The 25,271-nt window shown below is 36.1% G+C and overlaps 1 protein-coding gene across 4 annotated transcripts in view; it reads right to left on the bottom strand.

Annotated features, from left to right (window-relative positions):
* TEX11 (testis expressed 11) overlaps positions 1-25,271 on the bottom strand; it is a 362,363-nt gene that overhangs the window by 201,776 nt on the left and 135,316 nt on the right. For all 4 annotated transcript variants that reach the window (XM_060292709.1, XM_060292708.1, XM_060292710.1 and 1 more), the window contains exon 10: positions 1,911-1,965. In XM_060292709.1, the coding sequence (XP_060148692.1) occupies positions 1,911-1,965 (55 nt within the window). The remainder of the gene's footprint in view (positions 1-1,910; positions 1,966-25,271) is intronic.

The following is a 25,271-nucleotide window of genomic DNA, read 5'->3' as shown; positions in this document are numbered from 1 at the left end:
GGGTGATGGAAAGTTCTGTATCTTGATCTGTGTGGTAGTTACAAAACTATATAGATAAACTGAAACTCATCAGGCTGTACAACTTTAAAATTTGTGCAATTTAGTGTATATATTTATTTAAGTTATACCACAATAAAATACTGCTAGCATGAAAGAAAAACTATTTTATAATCTTACTTCTCCATACCTTGCAATATGAATATTAGATTTCAATCACACTTAAATCCTACCTTCCATCCTCATTTCCTCCTCCAGACGTCTTCTCACCTAGATCCCTTGCCTCATATTCCCTTCTCCCTCCCTTTTAACTACATGAACCCCATCTGCTTTTCGAGGCCTATCTCCTACCAAAAGGCTTCTTCAACTATTCTAGTCAACATTAATATTCCCCTTTTCTGCATGCCTTTGCGTATACTTCAGGTTAGTACCACACAGTTTATCACTTATTTTTCCCAAATTGTTTCACTTGTACTCATTTTTATAAATCTTTTTTTGAAATTTTAATTGAAGTATAAAATACATACAAAAAAGTTCCAAAATCTCAATGGTACAACTCTGATTTTTCACAAAGTGAGCACACATATGTTAACAACACAGAAATCAAGAAACAGAACATTAGTCTCATCTCATATCTCTTTTCAGACACAATTCCAAACAAGGGTAACCAATTATCTGACTTCCAACACCATGTATTAGTTCTACCTGCTTTTGGCATTCACATTTATGGAATCATACAGTATGTACTACTTTGTATTTTGCTCTGTTTGTTCAACATTATATGTGAGAACATCCATACTGTTACAATTATTGTAGTCTATTCTCGTTGTTATACGATATTCTATTATATGACACTATCATAATATATTTTCATTATTTTTAATTGTGATGAAATACACATAACATAAAATTGACCATTTTAACCATTTTTAAGTGTACAGTTCAGTAGCATTAAGTATACTCACACTGTTGTGCAACCAGCACCACCATACATCTCCAGAACTCTTTTAATCTCACAAAATTGAACTCTCTACCCATTAAACAATAGCTCCCCATGTTCTCCTCCCTCCAAACCTCTGCAACCACCATTCTATTTTCCACCTCTATGAATTTGACTACCCAACATATCTCACTGAACTGGAATCATACAGTATGTCTTTTTGATAATGGCTTATTTCACTTAGCATAATGTCCTCAAGGTTCATCTATGTTGTAGCATGTGTCAGAATTTCCTTCCTTTTCGTGGCTGAATAATATTCCATTGTATTCACCTGTATTAGTTTCATCCTTTAAACATAAGCTATTTAAGGGCAGAGGCCACGTTTTATACTTCTCTTTTTTTCCCATCTACCACATTGTTAGATATATTGATATATATGTGTGTGTGTGTGTGTATATACATATAAACATATGTATAGATATATATGTGTATGTGTGTGTATGTATTCAGTTACATTTTGTGGGATATACTGTAATAATGGTAAGAAGCAGAGACGGATATTCAAAAAAATTCCATTCTGCTATGGCATGTATTAAATTAGTTTTAAATCAGATTTATTTACATAATCACATTTTACTTGATAAAATATTAAAATTAACTTCCATACCAAGCATGTTCTATCTGGGTGGTTAAAGAAACCTAGAATTTTTGAACATGCAAACAAAAACTAAAACTTATATAGCCAAACATTGTCCTAAGCACTTTACATGTATTAATTAATTCATGGGTACAAGAATTTACCTGGAGGGTAATTCTATATCAACTTTACAGAAACTAATGCACTGAGATATTAAATGATGTGCCCAGTGAATAATCTACTCACAAATGGAGGGACAGCCTATCATAATTTTCTTACAATAACATAAACTGTATTTCTTGAACCTACTTCTGCAATATTTAACATAATCCTTACCAGCATTTCCTGTGGAACAGAAAGCTTATCCATCTTCCCAGTATCATAGCTTTGTCTATCATTAAAAAAGGAAAAAAATACATATAAATACATATTTATTTCAAATTATATATATTTTTTCAAGACTACATATTACTAAGAAGACGTGTTATAATTATACTTAATTACAACTTTTCTATTTTGCACTACAACAGATGATTAGCCAATTGATACATAAAAATCAATTACATAAAGCAATACTTTCTAACTTTAGAAAACCACAGAGATAGCCTCATTCACCAGAGGGCAGACAGCTGAAGCAAGAAGAACTACAATCCTGCAGCCTGTGGAACAAAAACCACATTCACAGACAGATACACAAGATGAAAAGGCAGAGGGCTATGTCCCAGATGAAGGAACAAGATAAAACCCCAGAAAAACAACTAAATGAAGTGGAGATAGGCAACCTTCCAGAAAAAGAATTCAGAATAAAGACGGTGAAGATGATCCAGGACCTCAGAAAAACAATGGAGGTAAAGATCGAGAAGATGCAAGAATGTTTAACAAAGACCTAGAAGAATTAAAGAACAGAGATAAACAATACAATAACTGAAATGACAACTACACTAGAAGGAATCAATAGCAGAATGACTGAGGCAGAAGAACGGATAAGTGACCTGGAAGACAGAATGGTGGAATTCAGTGCTGTGGAACAGAATAAAGAAAAGAGAATGAAAAGAAATGAAGACAGCCTAACAGACCTCTGGGACAACATTAAACGTAACAACATTCGCATTATAGGGGTCCCAGAAGGAGAAGAGAGAGAGAAAGGACCAGAGAAAATATCTGAAGAGATTATAGTCTAAACTTCCCTAACATGGGAAAGGAAATAGCCACCCAAGTCCAGGAAGTGCAGCGAGTCCCATACAGGATAAACCCAAGGAGAAACATGCCAAGACACACAGTAATCAAATTGGCAAAACTTGAAGACAAAGAAAAATTATAGAAAGCAGCAAGGGAAAAACGACAAATAACATACAAGGGAACTCCCATAAGGTTAACAGCTGATTTCTCAGCAGAAACTCCACAAGCCAGAAGGGAGCGGCATGATATACTTAAAGTGATGAAAGTGAAGAACCTACAACCAAGATTACTCTACCTGGCAAGGATCTCATTCAGATTCGATGGAGAATCAAAAGCTTTACAGACAAGCAAAAGCTAAGAGAATTCAGCACCACCAAACCAGCTCTACAACAAATGCTAAAGGAACTTCTCTAAGTGGGAAACACAAGAGAAGAAAAGGACCTACAAAAACAATTAAGAAAATGGTCACAGGAACATACATATCAATAATTACCTTAAACGTGAATGGATTAAATGCTCCAACCAAAAGACACAGGCTTGCTGAATGTATACAAAAACAAGACCCATCTATATGCTATCTACAAGAGACCCACTTCAGACCTAGGGACACATACAGACTGAAAGTGAGGGGATGGAAAAAGATATTCCATGAAAATGGAAATCAAAAGAAAGCTGGAGTAGCAATACTCATATCAGATAAAATAGACTTTAAAATAAAGAATGTTACAAGAGACAAGAAAGGACACTATATAATAATGATCAAGGGATCAATCCAAGAAGAAGATATAACAATTATAAATATATATGCACCCAACATAGAAGCACCTCAATACATAAGGCAACTGCTAACAGCTATAAAAGAGGAAATTGACAGTAACACAATAATAGTGGGGGACATTAACACCTCACTTACACCAATGGACAGATCATCCAAAATGAAAATAAATAAGGAAACACAAGCTTTAAATGACACGATAGACCAGATAGATGTAACTGATATTTATAGGACATTCCATTCAAAAACAGTAGATTACACTTTCTTCTCAAGTACGCACGGAACATTCTCCAGGACAGTTCACATCTTGGGTCACAAATCTAGCCTCAGCAACTTTAAGAAAACTGAAATCATATCAAGCATCTTTTCTGACCACAATGCTATGAGATTAGAAATGAACTACAGGGAGGAAAAACGTAAAAAACACAAACACATGGACGCTAAACAATACGTTACTAAATAACTAAGAGATCACTGAAGAAATCAAAGAGGAAATCAAAAAATACCTAGAGACAAATGACAATGAAAACACGACAATCCAAAACCAATGGGATGTAGCAAAAGCAGTTCTAAGAGGGAAGTTTATAGCTATACAAGGCTACCTCAAGAAACAAGAAAAATCTCAAATAAATAATCTAACCTTACACCTAAAGGAACTAGAGAAAGAAGAACCAAACCCAAAGTTAGCAGAAGGAAAGAAATCATGAAGATCAGAGCAGAAATAAATGACATAGATACAAAGAAAACAACAGCACAGATCAATAAAACTAAAAGCTGGTTCTTTGAGAAGATAAAATTGATAAACCATTAGCAGACTCATCAAGAAAAAGAGGGAGAGGACTCAAATCAATAAAATTAGAAATGAAAAAGGAGAAGTTACAGCAGACACTTCAGAAATACAAAGCATCCTAAGAGACTACTACAAGCAACTCCATGCCAATAAAATGGACAACCTGGAAGAAATGGACAAATCTTAGAAAGGTATAACCTTCCAAGCCTGAACCAGGAAGAAATAGAAAATATGAAAAGAACAATCACAAGTAATGAAATTGAAACTGTGATTAAAAATCTTCGAACAAACAAAAGTCTAGGACCAGATGGCTTCACAGGCGAATTCTAACATTTAGAGAAGAGCTAACACCCATCTTTCTCAAACTCTTCCAAAAAATTGCGGAGCAAGGAACACTCCCAAACTCATTCTATGAGGCTACCATCACCAGACAAAGATACTACAAAAAAAGAAAATTACAGACCAATACCACTGATGAACATGGATGCAAAAATCCTCAACAAAATACTAGCAAACAGAATCCTACAACACATTAAAAGGATCATACACCATGATCAAGTGGCATTTTTCCCAGGGATGCAAGGATTCTTTGATATACACAAAACAATCAATGTGATACACCATATTAACAAACTGAAGAATAAAAACCATATGATCATCTCAATAGATGCAGAAAAAGCTTTTGACAAAATTCAACACCCATTTAAAAAAAAAGAAAGGAAAACCACAACTTCCTCAGGATATATATCCAATAAATCAACACTATAATTATATTACTGCTCTTTTCCATTTGGCTATATATACACTAGATTAAACTATTTTACATGTGTGTACAAGCCCTTACTTTATGGGCACATTTTAAAGTGTAAGAAATATATTTTTAAAATAAAACAAATACAGGAGTTTTCATGGAAACAAATGCTTTAGCAATATTTATTAAGCTTCACAACACCCTTGTGACGCACAATATTAGTTCCATTTTGCAGCTGAATGAACCAATTTAGCAGTTAAGTGATTTCTAATATTTCCTAGATTGGTATTAAAAATGAGAGTAAGGGGATGGGGAGAAAAGAAATTTGACTTTCAGTTCTCTGCTTTAGTTACCATACCATATTACCTATGGGACATTCTAATAACCACAAATAATGTATTAATATGAGCCTCAGGTTTTCTAAAAAAAGCTTTAAAGTAAAACAAAGATCACTCACCATAAAATTGGTATTCCAAGGGAGGAAGTCAATAAAATTTTGGTGAACTGGAGTAAATTGAAGCCATTACTTTGAAGTTTTACTTTTACTTTTTAAAAGACCCATAGCTACCAAACTGAGTTTTCAGCTTGCTAACAAGGATATAATGCTGGCCTACATTATAATGGCCTCATTGTAAGCCCTATCTCATAGAGGTCTCTGTTGGTACATTAAACCTCCTACTTCCAGTTTTCAAAATAATCAATGAAAATGGAACTTCTGCAACAGTGGTATTAAGGAGCTCTTGGACCCCCTCTCCCCAGTGAAACAACCACTTGCCTGGAAAAATCATTAAAACAACCATTTAAGGTCTCTGGAAAGTGTCCTAAGGGCATACAGCAAATGGAAAAACATTTATTTTTAAAAAATCAACTGAATCTCAGTAACAACAGTGGGAGTCTGTGGCATTTGAGCCATGACCTGCTCCTATCCACACCACCTCCATGTCATGGAGGCTACACCAGATGAGTGCTGTCAAGAAAATAGGAATTCAGGAATGGGGTAGGGAGATGAGTGAAATAGGTGACGGAGATAGAGGCACAAACTTCCAGTTATAAAATAAGTAAGTCACGGGGACATAATGTACAGTATAGGGAATATAGGCAATAATACTATAATAACTTTGTATGGTGAAAAGTGGTAACGACTTATTGTGGTATCATTTTGTAATATACAAAAATATCAAATCACTATGCTGTACACCGGAAACTGATATAATGTTGAAAATCAACTTCAATTTAAAACAAAAAGAAAGCGGGAATTACCTCTCCCTCCAGGTCCTAGACTCAGGCTGCCAGCCACTCTCATCATTCCCAGATCTGTGTTGCAGAAGTGCTATTATTGGCAGGCACAACGAGAGGACTGGGTCTTCCTTTCCCCACTCAGTTCTCACTCTTAGGGTAAGGGCTCTACCCCAGGGGTAACAGTTGAAGAATACTGGGACCCTAATCCCCTTCACCCAGGCTGGCTCATTTGGCAGAGGATGCAGGACAGGAGGGCATGCTAAGTAGATTAGGGGCTACCATCTCCCCAACATCTACTCATATAGTAGGGGTGTCACTGCAAGAGTAGCTGCCATGCTCCTGCCCCCAGCTGCAGCGGTGTGCCAGTTTCTACCCAGGGGAAGAAGTGGGCAACAAAGAGGAAGAGCTCAGCATTTCTGCCTAAGGGGAATGACTTTATTTGGAACAGAGCAAGGAGAGATTCCTACCTAAGGGCATAGTCAAAAACAATGGAGATCTTGCTGGTAAGCAATTAAGAAGGGGCTGGTACCTCCAAGATAGTAGTAGCAACAAGTGAAATAGCAAACAAGCCAGAAGTTTGAACAAAGAGAACCAGGGAGAGACAAGAAGAATAATCCTAGGGTCACACTCATCCCTGGGGATACAAAAGGCTATGCATATGTTCTAGGCTGCACCCGCTGAGGAACAATCAGAGGGAAATGTGGGACTAGAAAGCATTCCTCAAGGCATACACAGATCCATCAGCGAAGAGACTTGAGCCTGAGTGGCTCAAGGAGCTTATCAGAACCTCTGACCAAACGCAGACTGAAAATTAAGGTATTCTGATCCAGGGGTGATGGTAAGGAAGCCAAGCTTAAAAATCAAATCACACTTCCAGTTTATGGCTCCACATGTAAGGATCTTGGAAGGCACAACTCCATCCTAACAAGTAAAAAACTGGAAAGACTTTTAAAAATCAACAACTCTTCTTGGATCCAAAAGAGAGGTGAGGACACAGGGCAAACCACTACCCCCAAGATTGGGGAGACTGGCAAAAATACAAGGAGTTGACGCATAGCACAAGAGAGATTCACAAGTAAAAACTACCAAGGGCACCACTGCTAGGGCAGGAAATTGAGAACTGTAGTTGACAGACTGCTGGAGGTTCAGTGTGGACAAGTCTGAGAGTTAAAACTCCAAGAGGACATAGTTACAGGGGGATACCCACAATATCGTCAGATTAATCTCCAGGAGCTCAACCAGATTCCCACAGTAAATATCATAGAAAAATCCACTTGGGCTTTGGCAGGAAAAGGTAAAAAGGAACCATTTTGAAACAGCTTAAAGCAATCTGTTCTTAACAAGGCCTGCCCTCATGGGAAACTAGTGAACCAGGGCCTAACCTACTGGGGTATTATCAGAGACTAACTGACCTGGGGAAGAGAAATACTCAACCCCAGTGTACGCTAGCCATTCTGTACCACGTTAAGAGGGGAGGAAAAAAAAGAGAAACGTGTGAAGTTCACAGTTCAGAGGCTGAGACTCACGAAAAGACTGAAAACTAGTCATAGGACTATAGGCCTCTCCCTCTTCCACACCTAGCCACCACATTACTAAAGGCCTATTTACAGTAGTTCCGTTTACCAAGTATGTCAAATCCCACTACCAAGAAAAAAGTACAAGGCATACCAAAAGGCAAAAAACACAATTTGAAGAGACAGTAAGCATCAGAACCAGACATGGCAGTGATGTTGGAATTATCAGGCCAGGAATTTAAAATAACTATGATTAATATGCTAAGGGTTCCAATGAATAAAGTAGACAGGCAACATAAGCAGAGAGCTGGATAGGCTAAGAAAGAAGCAAAAAGAAATGCCAGAGGTAAAAAACACTGTAACAAACATGAAGATTGTCTTTGATGGACTTTTTAATAAACTTGACATGGCTGAGGAAAGAATCTATGAGCTAGAGAATCCTTGAAAACAGAAAAGCAAAGAGAACAAAGACTGAAAAAAAAAAAAGAAGAGAATGTCAACGGACTGTGGGACAACTGCAAAAGGTATAATATAAGTGTAATGGGAATACCAAAAGAAAAAAGAAAGGAACAGAAGACACATTTGAAACAATAATGACTGAAAATTTCCCCAAATTAATGTCCAATACCAAACCACAGACCCAGGAAGCTCTGAGAACACCAAGCAGGATAAATACCAAAAACTACACCTATGCATATAATTTTCCAATTACAGAAAATCAAAGATAAAGAAAAAAGTCCTGAAACAAGCCAGAGGAAAAAAACACCTTATCTTAAAATTTAGGTGCAAAGATAAGAATTATATCCAACTTCTTAGAAGCCATACAAGCAAGAAGAGAGTGGAGTGAAATATTTAGTACTGAGATAAAAACAGCATCAACTTACAATTCTATACCCTGTGAAAATATCATTCAAAAGTAAAGGAGACATAAAGACTTTCTCAGACAAACAAAAATTGAGGCAATTTGTTGCCAACCGTCTGACCTTGCAAGAAATGGTAAAAGAAGTTCTCCAGAGAGAAGAGAAATAATACAGGTCAGAAACTTGGATGTACATAAAGTAAGAGCATGGAAGATGGGATAAGTGAAGGTAAAATAAAAATTTTTTTCTTGCCCTTAACTGATCTAACAGATAACTGTTCAAAATAATAACAATAAAAATGTGTTCAATACTGTGTGCATATTTATATATCTTCTCTCTGTGTATATATATATGTATATATAGAGAGAATAAAGTGAAATAAATAACACTTAGAATAAAGTGAAATAAATGACAGCAATGATACAAGGGGTGGGAGGGAGGAATTTTGATATTATAAGGTACTCACACTACTCATGAAGTGGTACAGTGTTATTTGAAAGTGTACTTGGATTAGTGGTACATGTATATTGCAAACTCTAGAGCAACCACTAAGAAAAGTTTTTTAAAGTATAACCTATATGCTAAGAAAAGAGCAAAAATGGAATCATATAAAATACTCAACTAAAACCACAAAAGGCAGAAGAAGAGTGGAAGACAACCACAGGAAAAAAGAACAAGAACAACAAATAGAAGACTGTAACAGTACAATATTGTAGATATTAATCCAACTGTATCTATCACCATTTTGAATTTCAATGGCCTAAGTGCACCAATTAAAAAGAGATTGTCCAAACGGATTTTTTTAAATGCCTGAACTATACATTGTCTACAAGAAACCCACTTTAAATATAAAGACACAGAGATAAAAAGTAAATGGATGGAGAAAAATATACCATGCTAACACTATCCTAAGAAAGCAGGAGTAGCTATATTAATTTCAGATAGAGCACATTTCAATGTAAGGAAAATTATCAGGGATAAAGAAGGGCATTACATAATGATAAAGAGGTCAGTTCTCCAAGAAAACATAACAATTCTTAACATGTATGAGCCTAACAACAGAGCATCAAACTATGTTAGGCAAAAACTGATAGAACAGCAAGGAGAAACAGATGAATCTACTATCATTTTTGAAGATTTCAACACCTCTCTCTCAGAAATGGACAGACAGAGCAGGCACAAAATCAGTAAGAACACAGTCGAATGCAGCAACACCATCAATCAATTGGATAGAATTGAAATGTACAGACTACTAGATCCATTCTTACCAAATTCAAATGGAATATTCACCAAGAAAGACCACATTCTGAGCCATAAAACATACTTTAACAAATCTGAAGTATAGAAATCATATAATATCTGTCAGACCACAATGGAATTAAAATAGAAATCAATAATAGAAAGATAACATGAAAATTCCAAAATATGTAGAGATTAAACAATACTGTAAATAAAACATGGGTCAAAGCAGAAATTTCAACAGAAACTTTAAAATAATTTAAATGAAAATGAAAACACAACTTATCAAAATGTGTGGGATGCAGCAAAAGCAGTACATAGAAGGAAATTTATAACATTCAATGCATATATTAGAAAATAAGAAATATCTAAAATCAGTAAGTTTCCACCTTAAGTAACTGGAAAAAAGAGGAAATTAAATCAAAAGCAAGCAGAAAGAAGAGGAATAATAAGAATTAGAGCAGAAATCAATGAAATTTAAAAAAGGAAATCAATAGAGAAAATAAATGAAAACAAAAGCTGGTATTTAAACAACTGATAAAATTAATAAGCCTGTTAACCAGGCTAAGAAAAAAAGAAGACAAATTATTTTTCTTAGTTCTTTTTTTTTTACATCTTTTTTGGAGTATAATTGCTTTACAATGGTGTGTTAGTTTCTGCTTTATAACAAAGTTAATCAATTATACATATACATATGTTCCCATATTTCTTCCCTCTTGCATCTCCCTCCCTCCCACCCTCCCTAACCCACCCCTCTAGGTGGTCACAAAGCACAGAGCTGATCTCCCTGCGCTATGTGGCTGTTTCCCACTAGCTATCTATTTTACGTTCGGTAGTGTATATATATCCATGCCACTCTCTCACTTTGTCACAGCTTACCCTTCCCCTTCCCCATATCCTCAAGTCCATTCTCTAGTAGGTCTGTGTCTTTATTCCTGTCTTACCCCTAGGTTCTTCATGACATTTTTTCTTAAATTCCATACATATGTGTTAGCATACGGTATTTGCCTTTCTCTTTCTGACTTACTTCACTCTGTATGACAGACTCTAGGTCCATCCACCTCATTACAAATAGCTCAATTTCATTTCTTTTTAGGGCTAAGTAATATTCCATTGTACATATGTTCCACGTCTTCTTTATTCATTCATCCGATGATGGACACTTAGGTTGTTTCCATCACCTGGCTATTGTAAATAGAGCTGCAATGAACATTTTGGTACATGACTCTTTTTGAATTATGGTTTTCTCAGGGTATATGCCCAGTAGTGGGATTACTGGGTCATATGGTAGTTCTATTTGTAGTTTTTTAAGGAACCTCCATACTGTTCTCCATAGTGGCTGTACCAATTCACATTCCCACCAGCAGTGCAAGAGTGTTGCCTTTCCTCCACACCCTCTCCAGCATATATTGTTTCTAGATTTTTTGATGATGGCCATTCTGACTGGTGTGAGATGATATCTCATTGTAGTTTTGATTTGCATTTCTCTAATGATTAATGATGTTGAGCATTCTTTCATGTGTTTGTTGGCAGTCTGTATATCTTCTTTGGAGAAATGTCTATTTAGGGCTTCTGCCCATTTTTGGATTGGGTTGTTTGTTTTTTTGTTATTGAGCTGCATGGCCTGCTTATAAATTTTAGAGATTAATCCTTTGTCAGTTACTTCATTTGAAAATATTTTCTCCCATTCTGAGGGTTGTCTTTTGGTCTTGTTTATGGTTTCCTTTGCTGTGCAAAAGCTTTGAAGTTTCATTAGGTCCCATTTGTTTATTTTTGTTTTTATTTCCATTTCTCTAGGAAGTGGATCACAAAGGATCTTGCTGTGATTTATGTCATAGAGTGTTCTGCCTATGTTTTCCTCTAAGAGTTTGATAGTTTCTGGCCTTACATTTAGGTCTTTAATCCATTTTGAGCTTATTTTTGTGTATGCTGTTAAGGAGTGATCTAATCTCATACTTTTACATGTACCTGTCTAGTTTTCCCAGCACCACTTATTGAAGAGGCTGTCCTTTCTCCACTATACATTCCTGCCTCCTTTATCAAAGATAAGGTGACCATATGTTCATGGGTTTATCTCTGAGCTTTCTACCCTGTTCCATTGATCTACCTTTCTGTTTTTGTGTCAGTACCATACTGTCTTGATTACTGTAGCTTTGTAGTATGGTCTGAAGTCAGGGAGCCTGACTTCTCCAGCTCCGTTTTTCGTTCTCAAGATTGCTTTGGCTATTCGGGGTCTTTTGTGTTTCCATACAAATTGGCAAATTTTTTGTTCTAATTATATCAAAAATTCCAGTGGTAGTTTGATAGGGATTGCACTGAATCTGTAGATTGCTTTGGGTAGTAGAATCATTTTCACAATGTTGATTCTTCCAACGCAAGAACATGGTATATCTCTCCATCTATTTGTATCATCTTTAATTTCTTTCACCAGTGTCTTATAATTTTCTCCATACCAGTCTTTTGTCTCCTTAGGTAGGTTTATTCCTAGATATTTTATTCTTTTTGTTGCAGTGGTAAATGGGAATGTTTTCTTGATTTCACTTTCAGATTTTTCATCATTAGTGTATAGGAATGCCAGAGATTTCTGTGCATTAATTTTGTATCCCGCTACTTTACCAAATTCATTGATTAGCTCTAGTAGTTTTCTGGTAGCATCTTTAGGATTCTCTATGTATAGTATCATGTCATCTGAAAGCAGTGACAGCTTTACTTCTTCTTTTCTGATTTGGATTCCTTTTATTTCCTTTTCTTCTCTGATTACTGTGGCTAAAACTTCCAAAACTATGTTGAATAAGAGTGGTGAGAGTGGGTAACCTTGTCTTGTTCCTGATCTTAGTGGTAATGCTTTCAGTTTTTCACCATTGAGGACGATGTTGGCTGTGGGTTTGTCGTAATATGGCCTTTATTGTGTTGAGGAAAGTTCCCTCTATGCCTACTTGCTGCAGGGTTTTTATCATAAATGGGTGTTGAATTTTGTCGAAAGCTTTCTCTGCATCTATTGAGATGATCATATGGTTTTTCTCCTTCAATTTGTTAATATGGTGTATCATGTTGATTGATTTGCGTATATTGAAGAATCCTTGCATTCCTGGAATAAAGCCCACTTAATCATGGTGTATGATCCTTTTAACGTGCTGTTGGATTCTGTTTGCTAGAATTTTGCTGAGGATTTTTGCATCTGTGTTCATCAGTGATATTGGCCTGTAGTTTTCTTTCTTTGTGACATCCTTGTCTGGTTTTGGTATCAGGGTGATGGTGGCCTCGTAAAATAAGTTTGGGAGTGTTCCTGCCTCTGCTATATTTTGGAAGAGTTTGAGAAGGATAGGTGTTAGCTCTTCTCTAAATGTTGAAGGCACAAATTATTAACATCAGAAATGAAAGAGGGAACATCACTATAGAACCCTTGAAAAATTTAAAGAGCATTAAAAGGAATACTATGAACAACTCTATGTCCACAAATTTGAGAACCTGGATTAAATGGCCCAATTCTTTGAAAGACCCAAGCAGCCAAAACTCACATGAAAAGAAATGACAGTCTGATTAGACCTTTATCTATTTTATAAATTGAATCAAAAATTATTAACCTTCCAGCTCTAGTCAAGTAAGAAGCAGGCATGGGGGAAGGTGCAGGATGGAGGCTGGAGGGTGATGGAGACAAGACACATGTTGCTCTAAGGAGTTTGCACTTGACCCTACAGGTCAGTGTTTCTGAACTTCTATGGATCAACATTAAAAGAAAGAGCTGATCAAAAAAAAAATTATTAACCTTCCAAAATAGAAAGCACCAGGCCCAGATGGGTTCATGGCTGAATTCTATCAAATTTTTCTTCCAGTTTTATTGAGATATAATTGACAAACAGCACTGTACAAGTTTAAGATGTACAGCATAATGATTTGACTTACATATATCGTGAAATGATTATCACAATGATTTAGTGAGCATCCATCATCTCATATGGATACAAAATTATATCAATAGAAAAAATTGTTTCCTTGTGATGAGAACTCTTAGGATTTATTAACTCAACAACTTTCATATATAACACACAGCACTGTTAGTCATATTTATCATGTTGTACATTAAAATCCTAGTACTTACTTATCTTATAACTGGAAGTTTGCACCTTTTGACTGCCTTCATCCAATCCTCCCTCTCCCTACTCCCCACCTCTAGTAACCACAAATCTGATCTCTTTTCCTATGAGTTTGTTTCTGAAGTATAATTGACCTGCAACACTATGTTAGTTCCTGTTACAAAACACAGTCATTGGACATTCCCTATACATTTCAAAATGTTCACAATGATAAGTCTAGTTATGATATGTCACCATGCAGAGATATTAGATAGTTATTGACTGACTATATTCCCCATACCATTCATTTCATACCTCTGACATTTATTTTGCAGCTGGAGGTTTGTATCTCTTAATCTCCCTCACCTATTTCTCTCCTCCCCACCAACCCCTCCCCTTTGGCAACCACTCGTTTGTTCTCTGTATCTATAACTTTTGTTATATTTATTCATTTGTTTTCTTTCTAGATTCCACATAAAAGTGAAATCTTACAGTATTTATCTTTCTCTAAATTTATTTCACTTGGCATAATACTCTCTAGGTTCATCCATGTTGTTGCAAATGAGAATATTTCATTCTTTTTACGGCTGAGTAATATTCCACTGTGTGTGTGTGTTTGTGTATGAATGCAAATCTTTTACCTCCTTAGATTTATTCCTAGATATTTTTTTGATGTGATTGATAGGATAGTTTTCTTAATTTCTCTTTCTGATAAGTTCATTGTTAAAGTATAGAAATATAACAGAATTCAGAAATACAACTTTTCTGAATTCACTGATGAATTCTAGTAGTTTTTTGGAATTCTACAAAATATTTAAGGATGAAATTATATAAATTCTCTATAATCTCTTTCAGAGGACAGAAGCAGAAGGAAAGCTTCCTAATTCATTCTATGAGGCCAACATTACCCTAATACCCAAACCAGACAGACATTAAAAGAAAATGAATAGACCAATATCTGTCACGAACATAGATGCAAAAATCCTCAAAATCCTCAACAAAATATTAGCAAATTGAATCCAAAAACAAATTTTTTAAAATTATACACAACAAAGTGGGATTTATCCCAAATATGCAAGGCTGGTTCAACATTCAAAAATCAGTTAATGTAATCTATGACATCAACAGACTAAAAAAATCACATAATCATATCAGTAGATGCAGGAAAAGCATTTGAAAAAAATCAAATACCCATTCATGATCAAAAAATAAAAAACCTTTCATTAAACTAGTAACAACTTGATAAAGACTACCTACAAATAATATACAGCTAACATCATACTTAATGGTGAGAAGATTGAAACTTTTCCAGTAATTCAGGAAAAAGACAAGGATGTCCCTTCTAACAACTCCTTTTCAACATCATACTGGAAGTCCTTGCAAATGCAGTAAGGCAAAAATGAGAAATCAAAGATATGCAGATTGAGAAAGAAGATATAAAACTATCTTTGCTCACAAATGACATGATAATCTATGTAGAAAACTGACAAAGAGCTTCCCTGGTGGCGCAGTGGTTGAGAATCCACCTGCCAATGCAGGGGACACAGGTTCGAGCCCTGGTCCGGAAAGATCACACATGCACGGGCAACCAAGCCCGTGCGCCACAACTACTGAGCCTGCACTGTAGAGCCTGCAAGCCACAACTACTGAAGCCCGTGTGCCTATAGCCCGTACTCTGCAACAAGAGAAGCCAGCCACCGCAATGAGAAGCCCATGCACTGCAACAAAGAGTAGCCCCTGCTCGCCACAACTAGAGAAAAGCCCGTGTGCAGCAACAAAGACCCAACACAGACAAAAATTAATTAATTAATTTTTTAAAAAGAGAAAATTTACAGGGCTTCCCTGGTGGCGCAGCAGTTGAGAGTCCACCTGCTGATGCAGGCGACATGGGTTTGTGTGCCAGTCCGGGAAGATCCCACATGCCGCGGAGCGGCTGGGCCCGTGAGCCATGGCCGCTGAGCCTGCGCGTCCGGAGCCTGTGCTCCGCAGCGGGAGAGGCCACAACAGTGAGAGGCCTGCGTACCACCACAAAAAAAAAAGAGAAAATTTACAAAAAATGAAAGAATCAACAAAAAAACTCCTGGAACTAATAAGTGATTATAGTAAGGTTTCAGGATACAAGGTTAACATACAAAATCAATACCTTTCGTATGTACCAGTAATGAACATGTGGAATTTAAAATTAAAAACACAATACTAAAAAAAAAAAAAAACACAATACTATTTATATTAGCACCCAAAAGATGAAATACTTAGATATAAATCTAACAAAATAGGTACAAGATCTATTTCAATATATGAGGAAAACTATAAAACTCTGATAAATGAAATCAAAGAAAAACTAAACAAGTTGAGAAAATTCCATGTTCATGGATAGAAAAATTCAAGATATCAATTCTTCCCAGCTTGATCTATATAGATCAGATGCAATCCCAATCAAAATCCTAGCAAGTTATATTAGAGACTGACAAAATGATCCTAAAGTTTCTATGAAGAGGCAGAAGACCAAACAGCCAACACAATATGGAAGGAAAAGAAATTGACAAATATAGGACTGCTGCTACTTGACTTCAATACTTACTATAAAGCTATAGCTCACAAAGACAGTTCCTTATTAATCAAGATATTGGCAAAAGAAAACACAAATAGATCAGTGGAACAGAATAGAGAGCCCACCATAAATATAGTCAACTGATCTTTGGCAAAGGAGCATAAGCAATACAGTGGAGTAAAGTTAGTCTCTTCAACAAATGGTGCAGGAACAACTGGACATCTACATGCAAAAAAAAAAAAAGGAATCTAGATACAGACCTTACATCTTTCACAAAAATTTTAAATTAGCTCAAAATGGATCATAGCCTGAAATGCAAAGTGCAAAACTATAAAACTTCTAGAAGATAACATAGGAGAAAACCTACATGACCTTGGGTATGGTGATGCCTTTTTAGATATAACATCAAAGGACTTCCCGGGTGGCGCAGCGATTAAGAATCTGCCTGCCAATGCAGGGGACACAGTTTCGATCCCTAGTCTGGGAAGATCCCACATGCCATGGAGCAACTAAGCCTGTGAGCCACAACTACTGAGCCCCCGTGCCACAACCATTGAAGCCCGTGTGCCTAGAGCCCATGCTCTGCAACAGAGAAGCCACCACAATGAGAAGCCTGCAAACCACAAAAAAGAGTAGCCCCCACTCACCACAACTAGAGAAAGCCCACATGCAGCAATGAAGACCCAATGCAGCCAAAAATAAAATCAAAAATTAAAAGAAGTATATAACACCAAAGACACAGACACAATCCATGAAAGAACTCATTGATAAGCCAGACTTCGTTAAAAATTAAAAACATTTGCTTTGTGAAAGACAGTATCAAGTGATTTAGAAGACAAGTCACAGAGTCAGAGGAAAGATTTGCAAAAGACACATCTGATAAAAGACTGATGTCCAAAATGTACAAAGACCCTTAACAAAAAACCAAATAACCCAATTTAAAAATGAGCCAAAGTTCTTAACAGATATCTCATGAAAAAAGATATACAGATGGTAAATAAGCCTGTGAAAAGATGCTCCATGCATCATATGTCATCAGGAAATGCAAATTAAAACAATCATAAAATACCACTATGCACCTACTAGAATGGCCAAAATCCAAAACACTGACAACACCAAATGCTGGTGAGAATGTGGGAGAACATAACTCATATACTGCTGGTGGGAATGCAAAATGGTACAGCCACTTTGCAAGACAGTTAGGTGGTTCCTTATAAAACTAAACACACTCTTAACATATAACCCAGCAATCATGCTCCTTGGTATTTACCCAAAGAAACTGAAAACTTATATCAAAAGCTGCCCATGGATGCTTACAGCAGCTTTATTCATAACTGACAAAACTTGGAAACAACAAAGATGTCCTTCAGTAGGTGAATGTATAAACTGTGGTACATTCCACATAATGGAATATTATTCAGCATGAAAAAGAAATGAACTATCAAGCCAAGAAAAAACATGAAGGAACCCTAAATGTATTATTACTAAGTGAAAGAAGCCAACCTGAAAAGGCTACATACTGTATGACTCCAACCTATATGACATTCCAGAAAAGGCAAAACTTTGGAGACTAAAAACATCAGTGGTTGACAGGGGTTGTGGGGAGGGAGACATGAATAGGCACAGCACAGATGATTTTTAGGGCAGTCAAACTATTCTGTATGATACTAAAATGCTATACTGATGGATACATATCATTATACACTTGTCCAAACCCACAGAATGTACAACAGCAACAGTGAGCCCTAAGGTAAGCTATGGACTTAGGTGATTATGATGTGTCAATGTAGGTTTACCCTTAGTTAAAAAAAAAAAAAGCACCATTCTGGTGAGTGATATTGATTATGGGGGAGGCTATGCATGTGGTAGGGAAGGGAGTATGTGGGAAATCTCTGTACCGTCCTCTCAATTTTGCTGTAAACCTAAAACTGCTCTAAAAAATTTTGTCTTAAAAATAATCAAATCACACTCATAACTGGGGAGGGGGGTGTTGGAGACTGTGAACATGCTCAAGACTGCCTACTCAGGCATGACCAGAGAAAGGACCTACTAGCTACCACCCCCTGGATGAATACAGGGCAAAATGATAAATTCACTGAACTGTGAAGATAGTCTTTAAGCCAAACACACATCCAACAGGAAAGAGTGAAAGTTGAACTGGCTTAAAACAACCTTTGACCAACAAGGGGCTTGTGTATCCAGATGCAGGGGAAAACCATGAAAAGATAAAAACAGGAGAAAAAACTCTCAGCAGGGACATTAGAGGTCACATACTGTGAGAAAAATAGACTTCACAGAATTAGTCCAGTCAAGTGACCAAACAAATAGATGACCAAACAAGCAATAAAAAGAAAAATAAGTTCCTGAAAGTGGGGGAACTGGTATCCAAAATTGCTACAATATATTATCCAAAATGTCTAGTTTTCAACAAAGTATTACATGACATGCAATAAAACAGTAAAATGTGACTCATACAGAAGAAAAGGAGCAGGCAATAGAAACTGCCTTTGAGAGGTCCCAGACATTACACTTAGTAGAAAAATACTTCAAAGAAGCTACTGGAGGGCTTCCCTGGTGGCGCAGTGGTTGAGAGTCCGCCTGCTGATGCAGGGGACATGGGTTCCTGCCCCGGTCCAGGAGGATCCCACATGCCACGGAGCGGCTGGGCCCATGAGCCATGGCCGCTGAGCCTGCACGTCCGGAGCCTGTGCTCCACAGTGAGAGAGGCTGTGACAGTGAGAGGGCCACGAACTGCAAAAAAAAAAAAAAAAACTTTAGGAAACCATGTTTAAATAATTAAAGGAAGGAAGAATAACAATGATTCATCAAATAGAGAGTAAGAATATATTAAATGATAGAAATCATTTTAAAAAAGTGGAAATTCTCAAGTTGAAAAGTACAATAACTGAAATGAAGAATTCACTACAAGAGGCTCAAAGTCGATCTGAGCAGGCAAAAAGAGAATACATAAACTTGAAGATAGACTGATAGTGATTATACAAATCTAAAGAATAAAAAAAGATGAGGAAAAAGAACAGTGCCTCAGAGAAATGTGAGACATCATTAAGCACACCAACATATGCACAATGAAGAGTACCGAAAGGAGAGAAGTGAGAGAAAGGGATAGAAATAATGGTTGAAAATGTCCCAAATTTGATGAAAAACAATAATCTACACATCAAGAAGCTTAAAAGGCTCCATGTAGGATAACACAAAGAAATCCATAACCAGACACATTATGGTCAAAGTATTCAAAGTCAAAGAGAAAGTACTGAAAGCAATAAGAGAAAAATGTTTCCTCATGTAAAAGGGAATGATAGTAAGTAACAGCTGACTCCTCATCAGAAACAATGGGGGCCAGGAGGCAGGGATGACATATTCAAAAGGCTCAGAGAGAAAAAAAAACTATCAACTAAGAATCCTATATTAGGAAAAGTATTTTTCAAAATGAAGACTAAGTAAATTACATTCCCAGGCAAACAAAAACTGAGAATTTCTTGCTAGCCTTACATAAAAGACAAAAGGACAGTCTCCAGGCTGAAAGCATGTGGCATCAGATATCAATTTGAATTCATAAGAAAAAAAAAGTGTTAGTAAAGTAATTAAGTAGATAATTATTAAAAAAACAGCATGATTACATATTTCTTCTTTTTCCTTTCTTATTTAAAAAGCACCTGTATAAAAGTCCATAAAATTTTATTGTTGGGGCATTACATATGTAATATATTTGACAATAACAACACAAAGAAGCACAGGTTGGAATGAAATTATAATTAGAGTAAGGAAATGACACCAGATGGTAATTCAAATCTACATGAATAAATGAAGAAAACCAAAACTGATAAGAAGGTCAATATATTTTAAAATTCTATAAATATATTTATGCTCTTCTTTTTTCTCTACTCTTTGGAATACATTAAGATTATATAAAGCAATAATTATAAGCATATATTCTTGAGTTTTAAAATATATACAGACATCATATGTATAAAAATAATAGCAAAGAAAAGAGAGAAGGGAATGGAGTTATATAGAAGTTCCTATATTTTACTGGAATAAAGTTAGCATACATCCGAAGTAACTTCTAATAAATTAAGATGTATGTTGTAAGCCCCAGAACAACCAGAAAGAAAATAACTCAAAGAATATATAATTTTTGAAATTGCTCAATAAATTTAAATGATACAGTATAAAATACCCACTTAAGACCCAGCAATTCCACTTCTAGGTATATACACAAAAGAATTGAAAGCAGGGACTCAAGCAGAGTTATATACCAATGTTCATAGCTGCATTATTCACGATAGCAAAAAAGATGGAAACAACCCAAATGTTCATCACTTGATGAATGGATAAACAAAATGTGGTAAATCCATAAAACAATATTATTCATCCATAAAAGGCAACGAAATACTAATACATGCTACAACATGGATGAACCTGAAAACATTATGCTAGGTAAAATAAGCCAATCAAAAAAGAAAAAATAATATATGACTCTACTTATATGATCAACCTAGAATATGCAAAGTCATAGAGACAAAGTAGAATAGAGGTTACCAGGGGCTGAGAGGAGTGGGAGGAGTTGAGTTATTGTTTAATGGGAACAGAATTTGATTGGAGTGATGAAAACATTCTGCAAATGGAGGGTGCTAATGGATGCACAACACTGTGAATGTACTTAAGTGCCACTGAATTGTACACTTCAAAATGGTTAAAATGGTAAACTTTATGTTATATACATTTTACCACAGTAAAATAAGTCATGAGTTAAAAGAAAAAAACAAAAGGAATGAAGTATCCATACATTATACAACATGGATGAAACTGGAAAATATCACGTTAAGTGAAATAAGCCAGACACAAAAGGACAAATATTGTGTGATTCCACTTATATGAAGTACACAGAATAGGCAAACTCATAGAGACAGAAAGCAGATTAGCTTTCTGCGGATGAGCGGGAGGGAGGAAGTAGGAGCTAATGTTTAACAGTTACAGTGTTTCTGTTTGGGTTGATGAAAAGGTTTTGGAAATAGTGATGAGAGGTGCATAACAGAGCTAATGTAATTAATGTCACTGAATTATACTTAGAATGATTAAAATAGCAAATTTTATGATATATACATAACCACAATAAAAAATAAATGCATTACTTTTCAAAAAATATCCACTTTTAAGACAAAAGGAGGTAGTAAAGGTGAAAAAGAGGGGGAAAGTAGTTATGAAACAAAACATGAAAACAAAAAGCAAAATATCAGGTATAAATCCAAAAATAATATTACACATGAGGAGGGCAGACAGCAGAAGCAAGAAGAACTACAATCCTGAAGAATGTGGAATGAAAACCACATTCACGGAAAGAGAGACAAAATGAAAAGCCAGAGGACTATGTACCAGATAAATGAACAAGATAAAACCCCAGAAAAACAACTAAATGTAGTAGATAGGCAACCCTCCAGAAAAAGAATCAGAATACTGACAGTGAAGATGATCCAGGACCTCAGAAAAGAATGAAGGCAAAGATCAACAAGATGCAAGAAATACTTAACAGACACCTAGAAGAATTACAGAACAAACACCTAGAAGAATCAAAGAACAAACAAAGATGAAAAATAAAATAACTGAAATGAAAAATACACTAGAAGGAATCATAGCAGAATAACTGAGACAGAAGAACGGATAAGTGACCTGAAAGAGAGAATGGTGGAATTCACTGCTACAGAACAGAATAAAGAAAAAAGAATTAAAAGAAATGAAGACACCCTAAGAGACCTCTGGGACAACATTAAACGCACCAACATTCGCATTATAGGGGTCGCAGAAGGAGAAGAGAGAGAGAAAGCACCAGAGAAAATATCTAAAGAGATTATAGTCTAAAATTCCCTAACATGGGAAAGGAAATAGCCACCCAAGTCCACGAACCACAGAGAATCCCAGGTCGGATAAATCCAAGGAGAAACACACTGAGACACACAGTAATCAAATTGACAAAAATTAAAGACAAAGAAAAATTACTGAAAGCAACAAGGGAAAAATGACAAATAACATACAAGGGAAATCCCATGAAGTTAACAGCTGATTTCTCAGCAGAAACTCTACAAGCAAGAAGGGAGTGACACGATATATTTAAAGTGATGAAAGGGAAGAACCTACAACCAAGATTACTCTACCTGGCAAGGATCTCATTCAGATTTGATGGAGAAATCAAAAGCTTTACAGACAAGCAAAAGCTAAGAGAATTCAGCACCACCAAACCAGCTCTACAACAAATGCTAAAGGAATGTCTCTAAGTGGGAAACACAAGAGAAGAAAAGGATCTACAAAAACAAACCAAAACCAATTAAGAAAATGTCAACAGGAATATACATATTGATAATTGCCTTAAATGTGAATGGATTAAATGCTCCAACCAAAAGACACAGGCTCGCTGAATGGATACAAACACAAGACCCATATATATGCTGTCTACAGGAGACCCACTTCAGACCTAGGGACACAAACAGACTGAAAGTGAGGGGATGGAAAAAGATATTCCACGCAAATGGAAATCAAAAGAAAGCTGGAGTAGCAATATTCATCAGATAAAATGGAGTATAAAATAAAGAATGTTACAATAGACAAGGAAGGGCACTACATAATGATCAAGGGATCAACTCAAGAAGAAGATATAACAATTATAAATATATATGCACCCAAGACAGGAGCACCTCAATACATAAGGCAACTGCTAACAGCTATAAAAGAGGAAGTCAACAGTAACACAATAATACTGGGGGACTTCAACACCTCACTTACACCAATGGACAGATTAGCCAGACAGAAAATAAATAAGGAAACAGAAGCTTTAAATGACACAATAGACAAGGTAGATTTAATTGATATTTATAGGACATACCAACCAAAAACAGAAGATTACCCTTTCTTCTCAAGTGCACACAAAACACTGTCCAGGATAGATCACATATTGGGGGTCACAAATCAAGGCTTGGTAAATTTAAGAAAACTGAAAGCATATCAAGCATTTTTTCTGACCACAATGCTATGAGATTAGAAATAATTTACAGGGGAAAAAATGTAAAAAACACAAACACATGGAGACTAAACGATATGTTACTAAATAACCAAGAGATCACTGAAGAAGTCAAAGAGGAAATCAAAACATACCTAGACACAAATGACAATGAAAACACAATTATCCAAAACCTATGGGATGCAGCAAAAGCAGTTCTAAGAGAGAAGTTTATAGCAATACAAGCCTACCTCAAAAAACAAGAAAAATCTCAAATAAACAATCTAACCTTACACCTAAAGGAACTAGAGAAAGATGAACAAAAAACCCCCAAAGTTAGCAGAAGGAAAGAAATCATAAAGATCACAGCAGAAATAAATGAAATAGAAAGAGAGAAAATATCAAAGATCAATAAAACTAAAAGCTGGTTCTTTGAGAAGATAAACAAAATTGATAAACCTTTAGCCAGACTCATCAAGAAAAAGAGGGAGAGGACTCAAATCAATAAAATTATAAATGAAAAAGGAGAAGTTACAATGGACCTCGCAGAAATACAAAGCATAAGAGACTACAACAAGCAACTCTATGCCAATAAAATGGACAGCCTGGAAGAAATGGACAAATTCTTAGAAATGTATAACCTGCCAAGGCCGAACCAGGAATAAACAGAAAATATGAACAGACCAATCACAAGTAATGAAATTGAAACTGTGATTAAAAATATCCAAACAGGGCTTCCCTGGTGGCGCAGTGGTTGAGAGTCCGCCTGCCAATGCAGGGGACATGGGTTAATGCCCCGGTCCGGGAAGATCCCACATGCCGTGGAGCAGCTAGGCCCATGAGCCATGGCTGCTGAGCCTGCGCGTCGGGAGCCTGTGCTCCGCAACAGGAGAGGCCACAACAGTGAGAGGCCCACATACTGCAGAAAAAAAAAAAAAAGCAAACAAACAAAAGTCCAGGGCCAGATGGCTTAACAGGTGAATTCTATCAAACATTTCGAAAAGAGCTAACACCCATTCTTCTCAAACACTTCCACAAAATCGCAGAGGAAGGAACTCCAAACTCATTCTACGAGGCCACCATCACCCTGACACCAAAACCAGACAAAGATATGACAAAAAAAGAAAATTACTGATTAATATCACTGATGAAGATAGATGCAAAAATCCTCAACAAAATACTAGCAAACAGAATCCAACTACACATTAAAAGGATCATACACCATGATCAAGTAGAATTTATCCCAGGGATGCAAGGATTCTTCAATATATGCAAATCAATCGATGCAATACACCATATTAACAAACTGTAGAATAAAAACCCTATGATCATCTCAATAGATGCAGAAAAAGCTTTTGAGAAAATTCAACACCCACTTACGATAAAAACTCTCCAGAAAGTAGGCATAGAGGGAACCTACCTCAACATAATAAAGGTCATATATGACAAACCCACAGCAAACATCATTCTCAATGGTGAAAAACTGAAAGCATTTCCTCTAAGATCAGGAAGAAGACAAGGATGTCCACTCTTGCCACTATTACTCAACACAGTTTTGGATATCCTAGCCACAGCAATCAGAGAAGGAAAAGAAATAAAATGAATCCAAATCGGAAAAGAAGAAGTAAAACTGTCACTGCAGATGACATGATACTATACATAGATAATCCTAAAGATACTACCAGAAAACTCCTAGAGCCAATCAGTGAATTTGGTA

This window comes from Globicephala melas, chromosome X (genome assembly GCF_963455315.2).
Source record: "Globicephala melas chromosome X, mGloMel1.2, whole genome shotgun sequence".
In the NCBI taxonomy this organism is placed as follows: Eukaryota; Metazoa; Chordata; class Mammalia; order Artiodactyla; family Delphinidae; genus Globicephala; species Globicephala melas.
The sequence above is the reverse complement of the archived record's forward strand: the minus strand, read 5'-3'. Positions and strand labels throughout refer to the sequence as shown.